The 18296-nt window shown below is 43.3% G+C and overlaps 1 protein-coding gene across 2 annotated transcripts; it reads left to right on the top strand.

Annotated features, from left to right (window-relative positions):
• Nucleotides 1–9277: 9277 nt before the first annotated feature.
• GREM1 (gremlin 1, DAN family BMP antagonist) lies at nucleotides 9278–16798 on the top strand. 2 transcript variants are annotated; one of them, XM_069015988.1, is made up of 2 exons: nucleotides 9278–9477; nucleotides 16096–16798. In XM_069015988.1, exons 1-2 carry the CDS (start codon nucleotides 9278–9280, stop codon nucleotides 16649–16651), a joined length of 756 nt encoding a protein of 251 aa, XP_068872089.1. In that variant the 3' UTR covers nucleotides 16652–16798. The 2 variants fall into 2 exon arrangements, with proteins under 2 accessions (XP_068872089.1, XP_068872090.1); XM_069015989.1 differs by lacking the exon at nucleotides 9278–9477 and having other exon boundaries at nucleotides 16097–16210; nucleotides 16331–16798.
• The last annotated feature ends 1498 nt before the right edge of the window (nucleotides 16799–18296 follow it).

The raw sequence follows: 18296 nt of genomic DNA, 5'->3' as shown, positions 1-18296 counted from the left end.
AGCCTCCTTCCACTCACTTTTTATGTCTTTTTTTTTCTTTTTTTTTGGGAAAGTTAGATGTATTTAGCTGCTACCCAGATTCTTGGAAGAATGTTACATTTAGCAAGACTTGGAAACTAGCAAGAGTTCATTTGCTTGACTGTGCAGTCTTTATTCTAGCAACTTTCAAAATATCTTTAGATCATTTTGCATCTGTTGAAAAGAAGAATCTAAAAACTCCACTTCCTTACTCACTATTAGCATTCCAGTGACAAATTTAATCTTGCAATCATTGTAATGTATGGGATTTGCTGACCAAGAGCTCCAGTGAGCCTATGGGATCCTGTTAGTGTTGCTAATATGACGTCTTTATACCAAGATGTGTCTTATTATAAGCATTTTCAACACTGAAGTTAAGACAAAATATGTTTATTCACACCAGCATTAATAATTCTCTTCAAGGTGGTTTCAAGTGGAATTTGCTCTATTAAAATACACAGGTCCAAGTACTGAATGGGTTTTCAAAGCCTTTACATAAGCTGGTGGCAATATACTCAAAGCAAGAGGGATCTGAACTCTAGATCAAACTAATAATTTGATTGGAAAGACTACACTATAAAAGTACTTGGTTTTACAAAGTACTTCTCTAAATTAGAAACAAACAAATCACATTTGGTTATGGTGATTTTTTTTCACCTGGGAAGGCGGTTTTGTTACACCTGATTACAGCAGTCACCTCCCCTCCTGATAAACAGAGGCTTTCTAAACAAGTTGTCCTATCTCCACAGGATATGAGAATGCTTTCTGCCTCCAGGCAGCCTGTGCCCTCATCTAGATTTATCTCAATTACTAATTACATCAAGATAAAAACCACTGTACTTTGTCCCTTGTATGTTTTTACATCATAGCTTTCTTAATGTAAAAACTTCAGCCTATAAGAAAGGCACAGCCAAAAGAACCCACAAACTCTGAATCCAAGAATTTAACTATATTAAAAAGGAGGGTTTCTTCTTTGCCTCGCAGCATAGGAGAATATCCTGTTCATTTATGTACTCTCTTTTGTCAGATCAGAAGAATATTAAATGGCTAAGATGATTTTTTTTAGTGTGTCTGATAACTTTTAGTGACATCAGCTCCCAAGGATTCTTTCCTTCCTCTAAGTGTTCTAGTATATTAAAAAAAAAAAAAGTAATTTTTTTACTATGAATTCCTATGTTCATTTTGAAACCCTGACAAGAAATAATAGCACCTCCTTCACAAGAAGTCTATTCCCATCTGGTTGAGAACCAAAAAGCCCTGCCACAGTCTGATCTGAAGTGTAATTGATTTGATCACTTGCAATTTAACTTCTTTGCTTACGTCTTTAGTGCATTAAGACTTCCTGGGGAGGGGAAAGAAAACTGTTTACATTTTTAGACTTTTTACAAGTGCATCCAAAAGCTCCAAGTGTTTGGTGCCTGATTAATTACAAACACCTAGAGGACTGCTCCCAGTCCTATTTACAGAATCTCTCCTAACATCAAGTGACTTAACACTTTTCCAGGCACTTTCAATCACATGGTATTTGTGACAGGGGAAAAAAATCATTCAATCAAACTGCCAATGAAAGCAGCTAGTAGAGAACTGCTGGGCAGTGTGGTTAGTCCCAGAATGTAAGATGACAGCCCTTTCATGGTTCTGAACAGCTCTACTGAAACGGAAGATTGATGTCCGTTGTAGCTATGTTTGGAGAGTAAAGTAATAGGACTTGAAAAACTCTAATTAGAATTCAAGATAATGCAAGAAAGGAGAGATCAATGAATAAATATCCAACTTAGCCCTTAGCCAAACAAGATAAACAGGATAATTCTGACAAGGAAACAGACGAAGCAAAACAGAGCAGTTGTTGGAACTATCAAGAAAAAAGATTTGGCCCTAGGCTCATGTGTGTAGTTTCCCAGAACTGATTTTTTTTTTGGCAATTTTTGAAAGAGTACATTTTTGGTAACCATACAGATTTAAAAAATAGACTATTTTTGTATGTTATTATTATTGTATTTTTAATTCTCAAGTCCATAAAGTTTAGCATTCTAATATGCTCACTAACTAGAAAGTCCTTTAACAGGGGAAAGAGGTATATATAAATTATTTCTGGGTCTCTTAGCAAGGCTCACCTGGCTCGAGTCTCTTGGATCGTTGTGTGTGCTTCACATAATACACTCTGAATAGATCCACTGAAAACAAAGTCAAGCATCTGGCAAGCCCCTGCAGAATTCAGGTCCGAATCTAAGTTCAGCAAAAAAGAGAAGTATGTGCACAAATCCACCTTTCTTACCAAAGCACTTAACTATCAGTTTGCATTTATGTATAAAGTAAAAATATTATATAGGTCAACCAGCAGTTATTTTAGGAAATGACAACTAGTTAAACAATTCTTTGTCTGCCTTTAAACATTTTTTTTGTCGATGACAGTGAAAACTTGGCTTATTCACTGGAAATATCCTTTTTCTTTTTTTTTTTTTTTGGGGGGGGGGGAGAATTACAGAAGTTAAAAGGCCTTCTTCCCTATTAAAAGCATTTAGAAATTTCAAAATGGATGTATTCAAGCACACAGACAAAATATGTGGAAGTAGAAAAAAGTATGTTTTATCTTTCCAGATTAAGCTGAACTCTCAACTCCTCTTATAAATCACTTTTTTCACAAGAAGTTTGGTACCCTATCAGCCTTAAGGATTTACACCAAAATTATTTCTTTGAAAACTCTGCTCCTTGCTGCAGTTTTATAGGTGGGGAAATGGAGTCAAGAGGAAATTGGTGTGAGTGAAACAAGGTAAAGGATGAAGGTCGGGGGGGGGGGGGGAGGGAAGTGGTGGTGAACTTGTGCCTCTTATACCTCTTCTTGACAGAAAGACCGTCTCAATGAAAAATAGCAGTGAGGAAGAGTTTTCTTTCTTCCTACCTGCATTAGTATTCTCTCTGGGAAGTGGAGCAACTGATGCTGCAGCAGTACAACCGTTTAACAGAGTTCTTTCCTTCCTGTAACATAGCCATTTTTTGTGACACTGGATTTCAAGTCTAAAATGCAAAAATTCTAAGTTGCTGTCTCAGACAAAAAAAAAAGCTTCAGCTCTTTCATTCCTGCAAAGCGACATTTTTTTTATCTGGTATTCTGTTTTTATGTGGTTATTTCCAGGAAAAGCAAAAGGAACAGATAAAATTTCAATTTTGAAAGGAGGGCAATGGGATAGTAAAAAAAAAACCCCCAAATCAAACCAACCCACAACAAAACAAACCAAAATAAAAGCCTTGCAAATCTCCTTACATAATAAAATACCTAAAATAGCTTTCCTGCCTCTCTTACTCTTTTTTTTGTTTCACCACAGACATAAGTGGCAGAGTCAGGAAAATGCCAACATCTCTTGACTTCCTGCTACCTACCCTACCTGCCAGACTGACACCGTGTGCTCCACAGGTGTAGCACAGAACCCCCCACAGGTAACACCCTGGAACACAGGTGGTCACACAACAAGCTGCCTTTCATCACAGCAAGAAAAAAGTAAAAGGGACTATTTTGCCAGAACTGGGCATGAGATACCTATTCAGGTCTTAAAAGTGTATGCAATCTGTCCAAGATGTTGGGATACAGTAAGGTTTGGAAAGGGAGTTTTTCGGTTTTGCAGCATAACTGGAAATTATATTTCATAGCTTCATACAGTGACATATGTATGTAAATAATACACTGAGCTCCTTAGATGGCTCTTTTCATAATTCCTAGTTACAGCTTCATACTGTAACGGCTTCTTATGTTCATACAAACCCAGTTTGCTTAGCTGAGTCACTTCTTGTATCACATTGCTCCAGAGGTGCCCTGAAAGCAAAGCATGTCAGCAAACACCTCCTACAGCTTCAGGAGACAGAAGAAAAAGAAAAGCAAATCCATGAGAGCAGAGGAATTTTATGGCTTTCATTTTCTTGGCAAATTCTTTTATAGTCATCAAATACATAAGATGCATCAAAAAAATTGTGAAAAGAGTTATAAAAAGTTTAGCTTGACAAATGATATTTCTTCATTTGGCATGAAAGTTTATATTTGCTTAGCATCAAACCTCATCCTAATAAAATAAGCTTTTCTAAACCACTTTTGAAAAATAGTCACATATGGACTGTATTATGTATGTAGGTGTTTTGAGGCCAGAAAACATATTTTTTGTTCTCTGTCTGCAGCACATAGCAGAGTGGAATGCTGGTGGGTGACCATGGCTCCTAGGTGTGGAGATCGTAACAAGCCCACAACCTGACTCTACATGCAGTATATGCTGAACACTAAAGCTTTTCAAGCATACCAGGATACCATACTTTTCAGAGCAGAACCCAAGACTTTTAAATTATTTAGATGATTAAAGCTTTTCTCTTGCACTCATTTATTCTTTTGATTTCTAATGTCCTATTTCTGAGGATTTTGAAATTATTCCAAGATCAAGCAATATTGTGAAAGTAAAAAAACCTAAAATATTTCATTTTCAAAAAAAACCCTGCCCCAACATAAACACTCTTCCTAATTAATTTTCTTTCATTCAGCTGATGGGAATCTATGTTAGAAAGTTGATGTTCTGTCAACACAAATCTAAAATACTGCTTTTTCAATAAGTACAATATTTTCCAACCTCCATCATATAGTCATTAATTCTAAAACTCAAAAAGAGAAAGATTAAAATTCTTTAATTAAACAGAATTTTGCCAAAGTGAAGCAGAGTCTTAAACTTGATTTTCTAGTACATTTTATGAGAAATTTAACTCAATTCAGAACAACCTCAGCCTCTTCTGGTACTACTTTATAAGGCTTGATATGAAGCACAATGCTACTTAAATTAGAGGGTTTTTAATATACCAATCTGCAGTAGAATAAACAGTAGAGTACCTGCAAAAGAATCACAGGCCTGGTGTATTAGTATGCTGTCTTAAAACCAACATGCACATCTCCTTCCCTCACCTAATGCCAGCTATTAACTGTTTGCCTACTTAGGTTTAAAACAACAAGCAAAAAACTGGTTTTAGTCCTCTACTTTTGGATATATCTAAAATGCACAGGAAACTGGATTCCTTGACTATCAATTCTTTTCCATGACAGAACACAGAAGGTTCTTCCCATGTACAGCAAAGAAGCTCACACACCTCAGCAGGAATGTAATGATGGACATTTCCATGCATGGCCCACACAACACACACTACATAATACCTTGCTCAAGCCCCAAGTAATGAATCACTTCTGAGACATGGCTGATCTTACCCACCAAGTCAGGAAGAGAGCAGTGTACACCACCAGAAACTCAACAATATCCCACAGTACAAAGACATCTCATCTGCGGGAGTGAGTGTATGTCCACAAAATTAATTACTAAAACCAGACATCTCTGCAATGCACACATCTTTTGTCTCATCAAACAGCTAACAGATAACAACTGTGCCAAGCTTCATAGCCTCACACCTCCACTGGTCAGCTTCAAATGCCCCCAGGACAGCAGGTGGCAGGCAGCAGTGTAAGTCAGTGCTTCGTTCTAGACTCGTTACAGCCCAATTAGAAAAGTTACTGCTGTGTTGCTGAGACAAACCAAGCTCAAAATACCAAGCAAAGCAGTTCAGATGTGCCCTGTCTCTGCTGGACAGCTCGCCTTACTTCTGACCTGGAGGAACATGACTAGGAGTGAGAGATACTGGCTTTCTAGGTATAGTAGGCCCAGGTTCTCAGCTGTCATAGATCACGTGCATCTCCCTGAGTCATTAAAAACTATCCAATTTACTCAAGAAGGGGCTCTAGCCCCTGTGAGTTTTGGCTTCTCTGCAAAGGCTTTTAATAAGGTGCCAACTGTTCTGGCAGCAAGGATACTTTGAGTAGCGCTCAAAGTTAGCAGTAGCAGACAGGAGCTCAGCCCAATAACGTTTTTCTCTGCAAGAATTAAGTACAGCACTTATTTTAAGCTTACACAATTCTTACTGTTCCACTAAAACAAAGAACAACTCATGCAGTGAATACCAGCAAGAAAAGGGAGAGGAAATTAAAAAAAAAAAAAAAAAAAAGGCAAAAGAAACTCCAACCCAAACAGTAGCAAGCAGGTAGTTGTAATCAGTCAGGTTCACAGTACACACCACTATCATCCAATGACATTAAAGCTCTTTATCGCCATACCTATACCACAAAAACATGCAGATTTCCATAGGCCTCTGTAATACTAAATAATTAAACAACATTTGCCCATCAGTATTCCAGCTCCAATAAGCAGCCGTGATGAGATACAACAGAATTTCAAGTGTGGAAGTGTGGGTATGGTAGGAGGAAAAAGTACTTCCCTTTCAGCACTGGGTGCCTTTTAACCAGTCTTTGGTTGGGATCTGACCAGCACAGCTGAAGCTTTGGAGCAAACCCAGGAAATGTTTTGTTAAGGATTCCAGCAGAAATAAAGAAATCTTCCAAGCTGGAAATTATTCCAAATACCTGAAAGAATGATGAGGGGAAAAGACATCTTTTCCCCACCTCCCTCAATCTCAAAGAAATAAAAAGAGACGTAATTTTTATGTTCTTCTTTTTTTTTAATTTCTACCTTCATTCAGTCCAGATGCAGCTGCAATTATTTATTTTGTTGGTACCCAAATTTATTTTTGTATTTCTGTGAATGAATAAGCAAATACTTGCAGGAATAATTCTACTTTCCAACTGTCAAAGAAATCTGGATGCTAGTGCATACTTGGAACACTGCGGATTAAGCTAAGAGAAAGAAACCAGATGAGAAGATATGGTATAGAATACTCAACTGCAAGAAAGGAAGATGGATCTTGAGGAGGGAACACAGCTTCTCCACCAGGAGCTGCTCCCTAAAGTGTTTCTTAGTGTGCTTTAGGTCAGAGTGAGATATACCCCAGATCACCAACTCCAGCTAGATGCCTGAATGCAGTAAGGCATTAAGTGGACATACCTGCTCTGCAATTGTTGCCCAGAAGTATCATCTAGGAAAGGCAATGCCAGAGTGGCATGTAAATGACATCCCAGAAAAATACAGCGGAGAGGCAGCACTGCCTGCAGCAGTGCCTGGGAGCATACGCAGTGGCAGTGCCATCATCAGCATCAACAGGAGCTCAGAGCAACTGCAGAAAGCACCTTCTCCAGCAACACTCAAAGGGTTGGACTGTGGCTGGGGGCAGCGCAGAGCAGCTCCCCAGCCTGTCTCTGGGGCTGGTAATCACACTGAGAGACACAGAGCAGAAGAGGCGTGAACAGACCCTTCCATATCAATACAACTGCTTAAGGGAAGAAAATGGAAAGGAACATAAAGTCTGTCAACATACTGAGAGGTGGGAATTGTGACCTTTTCTTTGGATTCACGAAGGAAGGACCCCAATTAGTTAAAAACTCATTAAATAAAATAAAAATAATAGCACTTTTATGAGTAAAAAAACAGAAAATCCTAAAAATTCCCTAGGCCTCTCCTTCTACCATCTAGATGTCATATTCTGTAATTCTTTGCCAGTAATCCTTCCCCAATAATTGTTTCAGAATTTCAGTGGCTCCCGCAGACCAATTCATTTTCTCTCTCATGCTGCCACCTACCACTGCACTACGGCCACTTGCCCTGTGACTGAAGTGATTCTTTTTTTAACAAGCTGTCGCTAAATGTGTGTGAATTATTGTAATGGGCCTAATTCACTACCTTGCTAAGCACTCGGGCACTAAGTGAAGCCATGCTCTGGTCTTAGCAAAGAGCAGGCCACTGCTAAATACTGTGAAAAATCAGAAACTTGGCAACTTGCCTAGCTCTGGCATCCCCAATGTAGCAAATCCTTTCATTTTGTCTTCCCCATGTGCAAAACCAGGGACAATAAAACTATCTCTTTGTCAGGTGAGATCCGGGCCTGTCTGAGGTCCAAGGTGGGTGCTGACTGCCGGTGACCGAGGAGCAGGGCTGGTCTGATTCACGGGCAGTAACTTGTGCCCAACAGCAAGGAGAGCACAGACCCATCGGTACCACCTACACCGCTCGTGTCCCTGGCAGAGCTTTCCTCAGCTTTGCTTTCTGCTGGGTGACACTCGCAGCAGGAAGTGGCAACTGACAAACGTCTCCGTTTAATTAGCAAGCCCCAAAGTCAGCCCGTGCTTCAGAGGCTGTTCCTGCCCGTAATGACTCCGGGTAGCACTTCGTGCCTCCCTGGTATGAAGTTCGCAAGGGACGAGCGCCGGCACTGGCGCGCTTGGAGGTCGGGGCGGCCAGCTAGCACTGGAAGAAGTGCAGGCTTCTTTGCGGAGCTGTGGGGTCCTTCTACCCACCCAGGGCTCTCCCCCTCGATGCCCCCAGCCCGACGCTGTCTGCAGATTCAGGGTACGCTTCGGGCAGCTGCAGCGCAGGGAGATGTTCCCGGCTACTGCTGGGAAGGGCTCGGTCCGAAAAACGCTCAGCCCCCGCCGCTTTCTGCCTATTTGCGAGCGACCTCTGGGTCCCCGCGGGGGCTGGCTCGGCCAGCGTTGCGCTGCCCTGCGGCCGCCCCGACGGTCGGGCTGCTCCGGCCCGCTCCGCGCTCAGCCTCGGCGGGACGCGCCGCTCCTTCGCCGTCCCTGCCCCTCGCGGGAGGCTGGAGGAGCCCACTGCCCGCCGAGAAACCTAGTGACAGGACACCCGAGGTGTTTCGCCTCTTGCAGGACAGAGAAAAATTTAAAAAAAAAAAAAAAAAAAAAAAAAAAAAGACAACTCCCCAAACAAACCCTCACTGATACAGAGCCGTGAGCCTGTGAGCGCGGGGCTGCGGATCGGGAGCCACGTTTTTAACGTCCTCGGCACACAGATATTACCACAGAGGGTTTTTTTTCCAAAGCTGCGAAACTCTCAGCATACTGCAGAAAGTCAGTTTGTAAGAGGGAGGGCCGCAAAGGTGGCTGCCTTCCTCCCGGCCAAGGCAGGCCGGTCAGGGGCTCCTCGCAGCGGGCCCACTCACCCGGCCGGCTCACGGGCAGGGAGGGAAGCGCCCAGCCTGCAAGGAAGGGCGGCGGAGGCGGTGGGAGGGGGGAGGATTTAATTCTTCTTAACTGTCATACTTTAATGGGGATGGAAAATGTGAATTTTCTGTGCATTCCAGGAACAATTCCTTGGGGTGGTGACCTTTAGCACCGATTCTCTGAAGACAGGAAAGTAGTTGAGTGTTTATCTGGATGACTGAAAGCTTTCCCTGGTGGAAGTTTATGGAAGTGTTAAAAGGGGCGGATAACACGCGCTTTGGAGGCGCTTGTCCAATGATCTGGAGGGGCTTGGAGAGCAGATCTCAGCTGGCAGACATTTAAATGGGAGACAGCCCGGCGCTGCTGCAATTTGTAGGCAGGATCCGAGACTCTCTCTCTCTATGGACTCCCGGGCAGCTCCGGACTCCTACGCCACCCTCTGCACCGAGTGACCTGCCGGGGAGAGCCCCGAAGAGCCCCAGGCCCCGCCGAGGAGCCACCGCCGCCGAGCCGAGCCCCGCCGAGGAGCCGCCGCCGCGCAGGTGAGCCGGGACGCGCCGGGACGCACCGCGCTGCGCGCACTCACAGCGGGGGCACAAACGGGTCCGGCAGCTGCGGAGTTCGGCCAGTCTCTGTGGGAGGCAAAATTTTAAGCTCTCTATCCTACCTTCAGGGAGGGGCAAGGGAAGGAGCCGTTCACCGGTGTTTAGCAAAACTCCGGGGCGTCCCTCCCGTCAGCGGGAGTGAGGCGCGCCGACCTTGCCGCCGCAGTGCTGGGCATTAGGGCGCCGTTACATCTCTTTCCCCTGACAAGCACGGGACTGCAAAAGCCCCGTTAGCTCTGCCTCTCATCTCCGCCTACAGCATCACTCCCGACAAATTGGATTCGGCGCCCACCCGAGACACGGAAAAATCCCGGCCCGGCCTCTGCACGGAGCGGGGCGGGGGCAGATCCCCAGGTGCCAGTCCCATCCCATCTCATCCCGTCCCGTCCCGCCGAGCTGCCCTCTACGAGGCCGCTCAGCCCCCGGCTCTGTCCTGGCCCGCTTCTCGGAGGATCGTGCTCCTGGTACCGCAGGAGCTCCCGGGGCGGGGTGCGTGCCGCCCGGGAGACTCGGTGTGTGCCAGCGGGGCAGGGTCCTGTGGGCAGCGCTGCGCGTCCCTCACCACGCGGCCTCGGGCGGGACCGGACCGGACGGAAAGCGGCTCCACCGCTGCGCTCGGCGACCTCCACCGCCTCTCCGCCCAGCCCGCCCACCTGACTCGGAGCCGCGGTAGTTCTGTCGAGCCGACAGCTCCGTGCTTCCGTCGGCCACCGCTCCCTTACCCGCGCTGACAGGCCCCTCGGCCCGGCCGCGGCGACCTCCCTGCAGCGCGCCGGCCCGTGCGGCTCCGCGGGCGGGCCGCGCTCCTCTCGGCCCGGGGCCAGCGGCGCGACTTGGCGTAGGGCTTTTCCCTCCTGGCGGCGCCTGCTTGCTTGCCCCGTCCGTTTCAATACGATCCTCCGGGGGCTTGGCAGTCACTTCAGAGAGTTCGTGGGGTTAACCTGGACGGCGGCCGTGCCCCGTGGGAAGAGCCGGTCGGTGTCGTCAGCCGCCGCGAGGAGCGTCCGCGCCCCCGGGAAGCCGGGCCGGGTCGCTCCCGGCTCATGCCAAGCCAAACCAAGCCTGCGGCCTCTCCGCCCCTACGGCCGCCGGCGATCCCCGCGGCACAGCCAGGCTGCGCTCAGCCACAGCCCCGTCTTACCTCGTCGGCTTGGGCGGCGCGGCGGGGCCCTCCGGCCCGGCGGCCGTGTGGGGCTGGGAAGGTGTACAGTCCCCGACCCGCTGTGCTGACCCATATCGTCCCTCCCCGGCCGTCAGCTGCAGCCTCGCTCTTGGTGTCCCACTCGTAGCTCCTCTCGCTGAAAGAATGGCAAGCGAAGCCCGTTTCGGTCATCACGGCTGAAATGCAGCGCTGGGGAAGCCTCTTTTTACATAGATGGGGGCTCTGAGGCACCAGCGTGCCTTTGGCTCTCCCTGCTGCTGACAGGACGCGGGGTTTAGTCACGCGTTTTGTGAGCGGCGACTTCTGGGTGCAGTGCCAGTGGCCCCCCAGCCTCGGCTACCTCTAAGCCCATCCCGGTGGCCCGTGAGCTGTAGAAGCGCTTTGCTCCTGCCCTGCTCCTCTCTGCGCCCCGCAAGCCCGGGAATAACCAACGAGCGTGCGCTGGGTCCGTGTGTAAGTGATAAAAGGCACTGATGCCCGTAGGTCTCTGCTCTTCTTTAGCATTCAGGGCAAAGCTGTGCTAAAGCATTTATGTTGTTCTCTCGCCAATGCTACCCAGAAGGGCGTAGCTTCTGCTGGGGACTCTCTCCTTTTCAGCACGCACGACAGTGCAGAGAGAGGAGCAAAGCTGTTCCGGTTGTTTCAGGGCTCCGTGAACAAATGTGTCTGACGGGAGTTTCGCGCTGGGAAGCTGGGAGCTGTCAGGCTGCGTGGGCGTCTTCAGGCAAGGCAAACTTGGGTTTGGTACCAGCCATGCCCACCATGATGTTCAGCTTCCTTGGAGTCCCATAGGATGTCCTGCAGAAAAATACTTTCTTAAACGGGGAATTATCAAGGTTTCAAGGGTTTGTTTGTTCAAAAATTGCTGCCTGCAGTCATTGTATGTCTCAAAACCCCCATCGCTATGACTCTCAAGAAGAAATTTTCTGAAATGTAAATATATCCAAATTCCATGAAACACAGATGTTAGTTTTGCTGTCTTGATTTCAGAAAAAAAAATATAGTTCTCTGGGAACTGTCATTACCATGCTTTTCTTTAATATTTAAAAATACAGATCTATGAACTATGAAAACATTACATAAGAGTGTTTTTGTAATTCAGATGTAATATGTGAGGCATAAAATTATTCTGATCCTTCGGGACATAAACCACTTCTATTCTCGCAGTAGTCAAAGGGATTGCGTTTTGTGTCTTTCTTTGGCTTGTATTTGAAGTCCACCAGATAATAGTTTGGGTTTTTTTTTAGTCCTTCATCAGATTATTTTTCTTGCTTTCTGTGAAGGACAGGAGTCCATGGCTCATCATAATATTTTCCTAGTAAAAGTGGTTTACAGATGAAGTTACAGGCCTGTTAAGGTCTGTGACAATTTTGCTGTATATTTCAACCAGGTTTCCATCCAGATCTTTTAAACAAGTGGTTGCTTGTGCTAAAAATGTCAATAGTAACTTTCTGACTCTGCCTGTGAACTCACAGGGAAATTCTGTCTATGAACTGACAAGTGGAGATCCTTAATTCATAGCAGAAAATGTATAAACGAAAAAAATACAGCTTAATTGTATGAAATAGTAAACCTGAAAGCATTTATAATTCTCTCTCAATAGTTGCTAGTACTAATCCACAAATTTCTTAATTCCTTAATTTCTTAGATGATGAGATCTCAGGGTCTAGATAAACCACATGTAAAGTGATATGAATGTTAGGGCCCAATTCTGCTCCTGTTTGAAGTCAGCAATAAAACTTTTGGCTTTAGGACTAAGAGCTTACAGATGATGAAAAGTGGAACTCAGCAGTGAATATGGAAAGAATAGCGTTTTAGAATATCGTGTTATTTTAAAAAGTAAATATTAATTATATTGTATCTCTCTGGATCTGGATGAAATAAGAGGGAATTGATCATTTTGGTTAAGGTAGTCTGTTTGTTCAAAGGATTCTCAAATGAATTTTCAAAAGGATTTCTGGTTATGCCAATGTAAGAGCCAGTTAATATCAAAAAATGAAAATTTTTCAGAAATGTGGAATACAAGTTTGTAGAGCCTGATCCTCACAGCTCCAGAGCTATAGCTTCTGCAGAATTATGATTGTAATGAGGAGAAAAAGCATTTATTTCAGGAGAGATTTCTCTTCAGTAGAACTTTGGCTGTGGTAACACTGATTTTAGTTAATTCTACTCTCCTCTTCTGTGTTCTACTTCTTTCAGTAATAAAAAACCCTGTTAAGGAAACATTGACAACTGCTAACTCATAGATAGATGAACCAATTCACCTCCTAATGTAAGCAAAGGTGTCATCTTCTTTTGTAAGCAGATGCATTGCCCTGGCACCAGAGGTGGTACGAGGTGCGCACAGTGCATTTCATTGCTTTCCTTCCTGAGGCATACCACCTCATTTTCCTTTGTATTTTGCATGTAAAAAATTAAAATCTTAATTTTTAAAAAATGTTTAAACAGTTATTATTAAGAAAGGATCCTGCTTAGCTGCTCTGTGGGGATCTTGAAGTTCACACAGCCCCTTCTGTATTTAACCTGTATTTATCCCTAAACGATTGGATTACTTTTACTTTTAGATGTGTGTTTTGGAGGTGACCATAACAAATGTTTCTGCTGAATGGCTAATTTTCATTTGAGTTACAGTTTCTTTTATGAGCATGTAATGCAGCTTCCACCTTTAAGGCTGGAAACCAACCCAGTGAAAAATTGACTTTCTCCCACTTTAGGATTACATTGAAGCACATGCTTGCATTTCCTTACGGATAAGCATGTGCTTAATAAAGTTGCATGAATCTGGGACACAGACCTTACAACAGTAAGTATTACCATGAAATTTCCCCCAAATTCCCATGCCAAAGTACACCTCATTTTCATAGGACTAGACCTTGCTGTGTCATCAATTGCACATCTATGGGGGGAAAAAAAAAAGTAAACAATGTGGATGTAATCAGTTTTAAAAATAAAAGTAGTCTAGGAATATTCATGTTGGTGGAACCTCATCCAAGTTGTGGGACACTAAATAAAATAAACACCTGAAGTTTTCTGGCACTGCTTACAACCTAGCAATTTATTTTCAACTTCATGCAATTACTTTTTTTTTTCTTTTAAGACTCTGGCACCATGTTGAGTAAATAAAGTGCATATTAAAATACTGGTGACTAGACAGTCGCCAGAGAAATAGGAATAGTTTTGAAAGAATCCATTCTGATCTCTTGAGGAAATAAACAATAGTTTATAATTCTTTTAAAACTTATTTTTAAGACAAAATTTAAATTAAAATGAAACATGATTAATAACATTCAGGTTGTAATAGAGATGAGGAAAAACCAGCAAATGTGAAGACCAGGCTGACACTTGAAATTATGCTGCATTATTCTTTAATTGGAATTCCCAACTAATTTTTTTCTATGTCAAAGCCTTATGGTTATTAAAATTGTGTGTTCCATACCATATTTCATTTAGATACTATCAGCAGCCCTTCCACATTTTCTGTTGGAGTCAGCAATAGTGTCATTCTTATACCCCTTCCTTGAAGCATGAAGCTTCTGCCAAACATAGGACATGCTGGTACACAAACATAAATTACTGAAATGAAGGCATACATCTATGATATATCAGGAATTCTAGGTGCTCTAACACTTGGTTGACAAACACTAAAAGTATTAGGTCTACAAGCAACTCCTTGAATATAGTGGAACCCCCTATGACACTTTTCTACTTCAGGAATTCCTCTCCCAATCCATTTGATGAGAAAGGCTGTTTGAACAGCCTAACACTTATTTTCTCCATGTGGCTGAAAAGACCTAATAACTGAGAAATTTGCAGTTATGTTTTATAGCAAATGGTACTTACCCTGAGCCTCTGCTGAGTCTCTAGGTGGCCCTCACAGCACTGGCATTTGGCTGCTTTCCTGCCTAGTTGTGTGGTCTCAGGCAGAGCGGATAAAGCCGTCCAGGACAGTGCCCTTGGTTTCACATGTTTCTCGGGTAGTAGCACAAGCAGGACTCTTCAATTCAAACACTAATTTTTTCCATACTGATAAAGCAAGTCAAATAAGGGATACAGCTGCAGCACTCCAAGCAGGTAGAAAACACTGAGTTCCTCAGCATTGTTTTTCACAGTCCTTTCCCTTTTTAATGCCTGTGCTTCTTCATAATTTTAGTGTTTTACAGGGTTTTTTTTTGCAAGGAGTTGCTCATTTCTGTGCCATCTTCCAAGCTCCCAGGGGGAGGGTCCCTCAGAGACTTATTCCCTCATTTGTCTGTCATGCTACTACATAGCTCCTTTCAGAAAAAACTCAGAGACCATGTACTTCTGGAACAGGGAAGTGTGATGCTGATGAGTTTCTTCCGTGCTGGTTGGTGGTTTGAGCTGACTGAATAGCCTCAAGAACTCAGAGATTTGGGAGGCAGCAGAAATGGTAGAATAAGGGAGGAAAGAAAGGCTTTTCCTACGCAAAAATTAGGTTTGGAGCAGCCATACAGTTTTGAAGGACTCCACTTAAATGCACTTCCTGAAGTGGTCTTTTTTTGTGTGCACAAGGTCTATGATATTTAATGTCATATACAAAATTGTGCTGTCCTCCTACAACATCATTCTGTGTAAAATGAATAAAATTTAGGGATCTGAAAAATTCTTAGCACTGTGATTTCATCTGCATTACCTCTATCAAGCATTCAGAGTAATGTGCAAGAAAACATAGTTTGAAATGATAGATGCATCTCTTTTAACCTGTACCTAAATATTTTTTTTATATTAGTTGCCTGACTTGTTGCACATCTCTCATCTTAAGCATCATTACACTCAAATGTATTGAACCCCTTTAGAGGTGCAGTGTGACAGAGCTTGGGAAGCTGTAAAACAGGCAACAGGTGTAAATAGCATATACATTATATACTGGATGTACATTATACAAGAAGCTGTATAAAGTTTCTCAGTGCAATTAAGGAACAAAAATCTAGACAGTGTCTGCTGAGATAAGGACTTTAGCCCTCTGGTATTGTAGATAGCTGTGTCATATAAATGGATCCTAGTGTAATGTAAAATTTGTTCTTCCACCATTGTAAGCCAGGAGCAATCTTCCTATATGTCAGTGAGCTATAAGAAGGGATTGAGAACTAGGGTAATGCATATGGAGAAAAGAGCTGGAAAAGATGGGGGATACACAAACAAAATTCTGTCTTGGCTTATTTTAGCCTCTGACTTTCAATAACTCTATTTGAAAGCTTTTATCACATGGTAATTTGGGAACAGCTTTTCAGTTGGTACAGGCCTGAATGCTTATTTTTTTAAGTGTGTGTGTGCACACATTTCTTTCATAGAATTGAAAATTTACTGCATACCTGTCTTCTGCTGATATCTGAAATCCACAATTGTGCTTTATTTCTTCAACTTCCTTCATACAGGATGGTCCGCACACTGTATGCCATCGGTGCCTTGTTTCTTCTGATGGGATTTATGCTACCGACAGCTGAAGGGAGAAAGAGGAATCGTGGATCTCAAGGTGCTATCCCTCCTCCTGTCAAGGATCAGCCCAATGATTCAGAGCAAATGCAGACACAGCAGCAGTCAGGCTCCAGGCATCGAGAGCGAGGAAAAGGCACCTCGATGCCTGCTGAAGAGGTGCTGGAGTCTAGTCAGGAGGCACTGCACATCACTGAGCGCAAGTACCTAAAGCGGGATTGGTGTAAAACCCAACCCCTCAAACAAACTATCCACGAAGAAGGCTGCAACAGTCGTACCATTATCAACAGGTTCTGCTATGGCCAGTGCAATTCCTTCTACATCCCCAGACATGTCCGTAAAGAAGAAGGCTCCTTCCAGTCTTGTTCCTTCTGCAAGCCCAAGAAATTCACCACCATGACTGTTACACTCAATTGCCCTGAGCTTCAGCCCCCAAGAAAGAAGAAAAGAATCACCCGAGTTAAGGAATGCCGGTGTATATCTATTGACTTGGACTAAACTGAGAAAAAGTAGCAATTGCACTCTGACTGTACACAATCACTGCCAGCGCGAGAGTGAGTGGCATGAACTAGCCTACCTTCAAGGCTGGGCAAAACTGAAAGGGACCTAGTGAATTACCTAAAATAAGCAAAACCCCCTAAAAAGAAGGAGAAAATTCATGTAAGGAAAGGGCACACACTTGTGTGTGTGCATAAGGGAAAAATAGATATGGATGAGCAAATACATGAATGTTCACTGAAAAAAAAAAAGTAACAGGGGTATGAGACATTAAAAAACCCTTAATTACCCACAGTATGAATTAGGTTTCCTAGTGTATATTCACATTTTTGCCGCTTGCTGGGAAAGTGGGGCTGTGGCTTTTGCGAATGTTCACCTTTGTGCTATTTGCTTTTACTGTATTAAGTGAAACATCAAAGTGAGAGGACAATATATGTCAAAGCATGAAACTATTCTTATATAAGAAATAGAGAAAGAGCAACTTAAAGTGTAGCAAAGCCATCACTGAAAATAGAAGCTGTGTCAAGAGTTTCTAACACGCTTCTTCAAAAAAATAGCTGTAATCCAAAAGCCATGTCTGGAGAACAATGGGGGGATGTGAGAGTGCTGAAAAGTCAATATAGGTGGATGGGAAACAGATCTACAGCAACTTAAAAAGCAAAAGGTCAAAGCAAGTAGACAGGGAGAGTACAAAAGGGAGTAGAAAAAGGAAAGATACATAAATAGGAAGACACAGAGGAAGAGATATTGTCTTCTGTTTACGTTTTGCTTTAATTTATATACCTAGTCATATATTACATAAATTAAAAAGAAACTATATACGAGGCTATAAATATACTTCTGAATTCTAATGGCTCTCTAAACCAAACAAAACCCATTCTTATGCCACTAGATCCATTTGATGTCTTCTATTTCTGGTATCATTTATTCTTCATATCTACATATATATGTATATGCAGTATCTTTTAGGCAGTGGTATCTATACATACATGCAATGAGTATGCCTACTTCATTGTGTGTATCCAAACTCCTCTTTTTCACACAGATACATAACCACAGCACAAAAACGTTGCTAACCAAGATCAAGTACAGAATGGCAGTAATTTAGTACATAAAGAGCAGAGCAAAAATTAAAACAAGCATCATGTGACTGCAAATGCAATAACCACACAAGAGACAAAAGACATGACATTCATGACTAGTAAACATTGCATTGTTATTGTTATTTTAGCTTTGCCACAGGCACGCAGTTTGTTGAAACAGAGATGCAGAACTTTGCCAGCAATGATCCTCTTTTTATATCTTTTACCACAGACTTGTATTTAAACTGGATTTGGAGTAAGTAAAGAGAATTTCCTGAAAACTTTGGGCTGACTGCCCCTCTCGTTTGGGGGGAAAAAAACATAAAAGGGGACACACTACTTCCAACAGCTCAATGACTCTCACCTGTGAGGTTATCTTGTCGTTTCTTTCCTTCAGGATTAGGAGTTTAAACTTGATCAGGGCTGTAAAGTTTGGCAAGAGCAGAGAAGGTCCTACAAAAGAAGTTAGTTTAATGAGATGTGACCAGAGAGGCAGCCCATCCATGCATGTTGCCCTTGCTTTCTCGAGCACTCTATGGGAAGCCTGAGGGTATCCTGGGTTC

Source organism: Aphelocoma coerulescens, chromosome 5, assembly GCF_041296385.1.
Source record: "Aphelocoma coerulescens isolate FSJ_1873_10779 chromosome 5, UR_Acoe_1.0, whole genome shotgun sequence".
Lineage (NCBI taxonomy): Eukaryota > Metazoa > Chordata > Aves > Passeriformes > Corvidae > Aphelocoma > Aphelocoma coerulescens.
Note: the sequence above shows the minus strand (reverse complement) of the source record. Positions and strands in the feature narration are given on the sequence as shown.

Excerpts from the sequence above, each read along its gene's own strand:
- GREM1 (XM_069015988.1), top strand. The coding sequence starts at position 9,278 with ATGGGAGACAGCCCGGCGCTGCTGCAATTTGTAGGCAGGATCCGAGAC. Across the intron at positions 9,478-16,095 it reads GAGGAGCCGCCGCCGCGCAG|GATGGTCCGCACACTGTATG; the intron begins GTGAGCCGGGAC and ends TCCTTCATACAG.